Below are 3,290 nucleotides of genomic sequence, written 5' to 3' on the forward strand. Positions count from 1 at the left end.
AGCAAGTGCAAAGCGAAGTCTTGTAGATGACCTGCTCATGATGGACCCTACGAATGAATTTGCTAGGGGCCTTCTTCTAACACTTCAGCCACAGCACAAGAGATCAAGATTTGGCCCAGCCTCAATCTCATCAGTTATGAGTTATCAGCAGTCGACTCTGCCCCATGGTTTTAAAGCTCAAGTGTCTGGAATCTCACCAGCTCGCCAGACCACTGCAAGACCTGTTCCACTGGTCACCTTCTTTCAGGCCTGCGCAACATGGGATCCTCCACTGGAGCTCAAGGCAAAGAATATTGTGCGGGTCAGAGGTTTATCACTATATCTTCAGACGGCAACAGCTGCAACAACTACTTGATGCTGCGAGGGATTTCTTTATTTACTTGGCCTTTAAATATATCACAACGTCGTTTGCATGCACTTTGATATGTGTTGTGCTAGCCATTTTGCAATAACATTATAGTCCGTGCCTTGGCATAGCGAAATTTGCTTCACCTAGTTTTGCTTTTCCATATTACAGAAACTATGTACTACACGTGTGACAGCGGAAGCGATCGAGAGGAACACGCGCCAGCAATCTGAAAGCCCCACGTGGCACGAAGAGCGGAGGCATCGTTTAACATCTTCACAGTTTGGCACTGTTCTAATCCGGAAAGAGTGGTCTCTGAAAGGACTGGAGAACTTGACAAGGCAAAGGGACCTTTCGAAAGTGGCTGCAGTCAAGTACGAATTCTTGACCCTTTAACCTGGGAATCTGGAGTTGCACACTACCTTTTGTGTATCATAAGGAGTAGCGAGTTTTAGTGCATCGTACGTTATCGCCTTTGCGTACGTAAGGGATAGCGTGGTGGTTCTGCGCACTGCGAGATGCTTTCTTTTGCTTTGCGCGCGCACAACCACCGCTGCATCGTACGTTATCGCCTTTGCGTACGGTACACTAAAACTCTAGTATTGGCACACTTCAAACGGAAATAGTATAATAATGGAACTGCGATTTTCTGACAAGATTTCGTGTGCACAGGTACGGAATATCCAACGAACCCGTTGCGGCACAGAGGTACAAGGAGGTTCTACACAACATGGGCCACGATGCGGTCATCAGCAGCTGCGGGCTTCTAGTCAGCCCCTCCTGCCCTTGGCTTGGTGCTTCTCCTGACCGGATCGTGTTTGATCCAGTGGAGGATTCGTATGGAGTGGTAGAGATCAAGTGCCCGTATTCGCTACGTGACCAGCAAGCGTGCAACCTTCCAGGGCTCAATTTCTGTTGTGAGGTGGATGAAAACGGACCAAAGCTAAAACGAGACCACCAGTACTATGCCCAGCTGATAGGACAGATGGCCATATCAGGGCTAAGCTGGGGAGACTTTGTTGTTTACAGCAAGGATTTTATTCTGATTGAACGGGTGAAGTTCAGCCAAAGCGAGTGGTCCACCATGAAGGAAACGCTGGACTATTTTTATTTTGACACACTGCTGCCATACTTAGAAACCACTATGTAGACCTCATGAAACTAGTTTGTACATATGCACTTGTGGGAATTTTGAACCCCCTGTATTATATGCCCTGAAAACATAACTGCAATAAATTATAAATCTGATGGTACTTTCTGCTATGCTACTTCCCATAGAGTACCTATTACAAAATCATATGGGTAACATACAACACGTTTATTTATACAGCAAGCCAGCAACAATTATTGACACAATACCTTACTAGTCACAACAGTCTTTCATAAGTGGCGACTGGAAGTTTGTAAGTATCGCACAGACAGTCCACACCTGGTTTGCCAAAGGTGCTAATGATATGGGAATAGAGCGATCAAATATATGAAATCCCTTAATTCGTTGAATCCTTCTTTCTACGTGTATTCTAAGTGCAGCAATATTCTGTGTTTCCTGCACTTCTTCTGGGGTGAATTGGTCTTTTCTGAGAAAAGGTGGAATGTTGAGTCCCACACCTTTGCTCTGGAGCAGGTCATCGATCTTGAATCCTTTATCTGCCATTACGGAGTCCCCTGGCTCGAATGGCAGTTCTAAGAATCCACTTTTTATCACGCATTCCTTGTCAGAGGTGCATCCTGTAAAGAGTTCGGACACAAAGGTGAGCAGTCCGTTTGGGGCGATACCGACAAGTCCTTTGAACGTGTGCGCTGACTTGTAGTGAGAGTACAGGCCAGACTGCGTTACAAATGAGGTTGGCACATCACATTTAACTTCTGTGGCGTCCAGAATGACACGTGTCGAAGGGTATTTCTCACTAAAGTCAGGTGGCATTGCTTCGTCCACAGCCTCTCGTGATAACCACAGTGGTAATTGCGCCAGCTGCAAGTACATAAAATCTATCCATGTTGAAAATATTCTTGACACTGTGCTGATAGAAATGCCAAACAGGGTTCCAAGGTGCTTGTGAAACAGACCAAGCCGCAGCTTCACGAGCACTAGAAAGAGCTGGTTTTCCACGCTGACCTTTTGTGGACGGCCACTCTGTTCACTACGTCTGGTACCTTCATTTCTTATAATATTCTTTCCATTTTCTCCTGGATCAAGGAAACTCAGAAGAGCACAGAAGTGGCCGTAACTTGGAAGGCCTGTGTAGAACTGGATGTCGTCGTCGTCGCCCTTAAACTTGGCAATTCCGAAGGGTGTCACCTGTTCGAGCTCTTGGTTTTCAGCCTGTGCTATCGCAAGCTCAGAGCGAAGCAAGTGTATTTCACTGGTTTGGCTTTTCAGCTGCTCTTGAAGTCGTTCAAGTTCCACTTTAGTTGCCATTTCTGATGCTCTACTTGCAGCAAGCTCTTGTCTCAGTTGAGCAATAACCTCACCACATGCACAACTACTATCCACTGTTGCTGTGAAGTTTTCATCGGTTGGCATTTCATCATCACCGTTGCAATGCGGATCAGCTTGTTCTCCACCACTTGGCACGTCACATTCCTCATTACACTGCCGCTCAGGTACCTGAACACGCTGTGCTGCAATTTCTTCAACAAGGTTCTCCTCGTCTGTAATATCCTGCCGTCTTCGCTTCCGGTGTGTAGCTGGTGGTGGTTCCCTTTCACGAGGTGGCTTTCTTGATGTCTTCGTTTTGCAGAACGGGAAAATAGACGGCACAGCACAATGGTGTAGGTGCCGGTAGCCGTTTGCCACGTTCGCAAGAAAGTCCGTTTCAAGGAAGTGATGAGAGCACACCTTCGTGGCATTGGAAACGGTAAAAAATGTCCCTTCGTCGCGCCTGATGGCAACGATCCACTTCTTCCGGAGCTCGAGATCTCTAGGAAATCGGTGGTAGGTCAC

At 46.8% G+C, this 3,290-nt stretch overlaps 1 protein-coding gene across 1 annotated transcript; it reads right to left on the reverse strand.

Moving 5' to 3' along the window:
• Nucleotides 1–1,709: 1,709 nt before the first annotated feature.
• Nucleotides 1,710–2,765, reverse strand: LOC135398196 (uncharacterized). Its single transcript, XM_064629652.1, has one exon. It carries the CDS (start codon nucleotides 2,763–2,765, stop codon nucleotides 1,710–1,712), a length of 1,056 nt encoding a protein of 351 aa, XP_064485722.1.
• Between the last annotated feature and the right edge of the window lie 525 nt (nucleotides 2,766–3,290).

Source organism: Ornithodoros turicata, chromosome 1 (assembly GCF_037126465.1).
Source record: "Ornithodoros turicata isolate Travis chromosome 1, ASM3712646v1, whole genome shotgun sequence".
In the NCBI taxonomy this organism is placed as follows: domain Eukaryota; kingdom Metazoa; phylum Arthropoda; class Arachnida; order Ixodida; family Argasidae; genus Ornithodoros; species Ornithodoros turicata.

Excerpts from the sequence above, each read along its gene's own strand:
- LOC135398196 (XM_064629652.1), bottom strand. The coding sequence starts at position 2,765 with ATGGCAACTAAAGTGGAACTTGAACGACTTCAAGAGCAGCTGAAAAGC.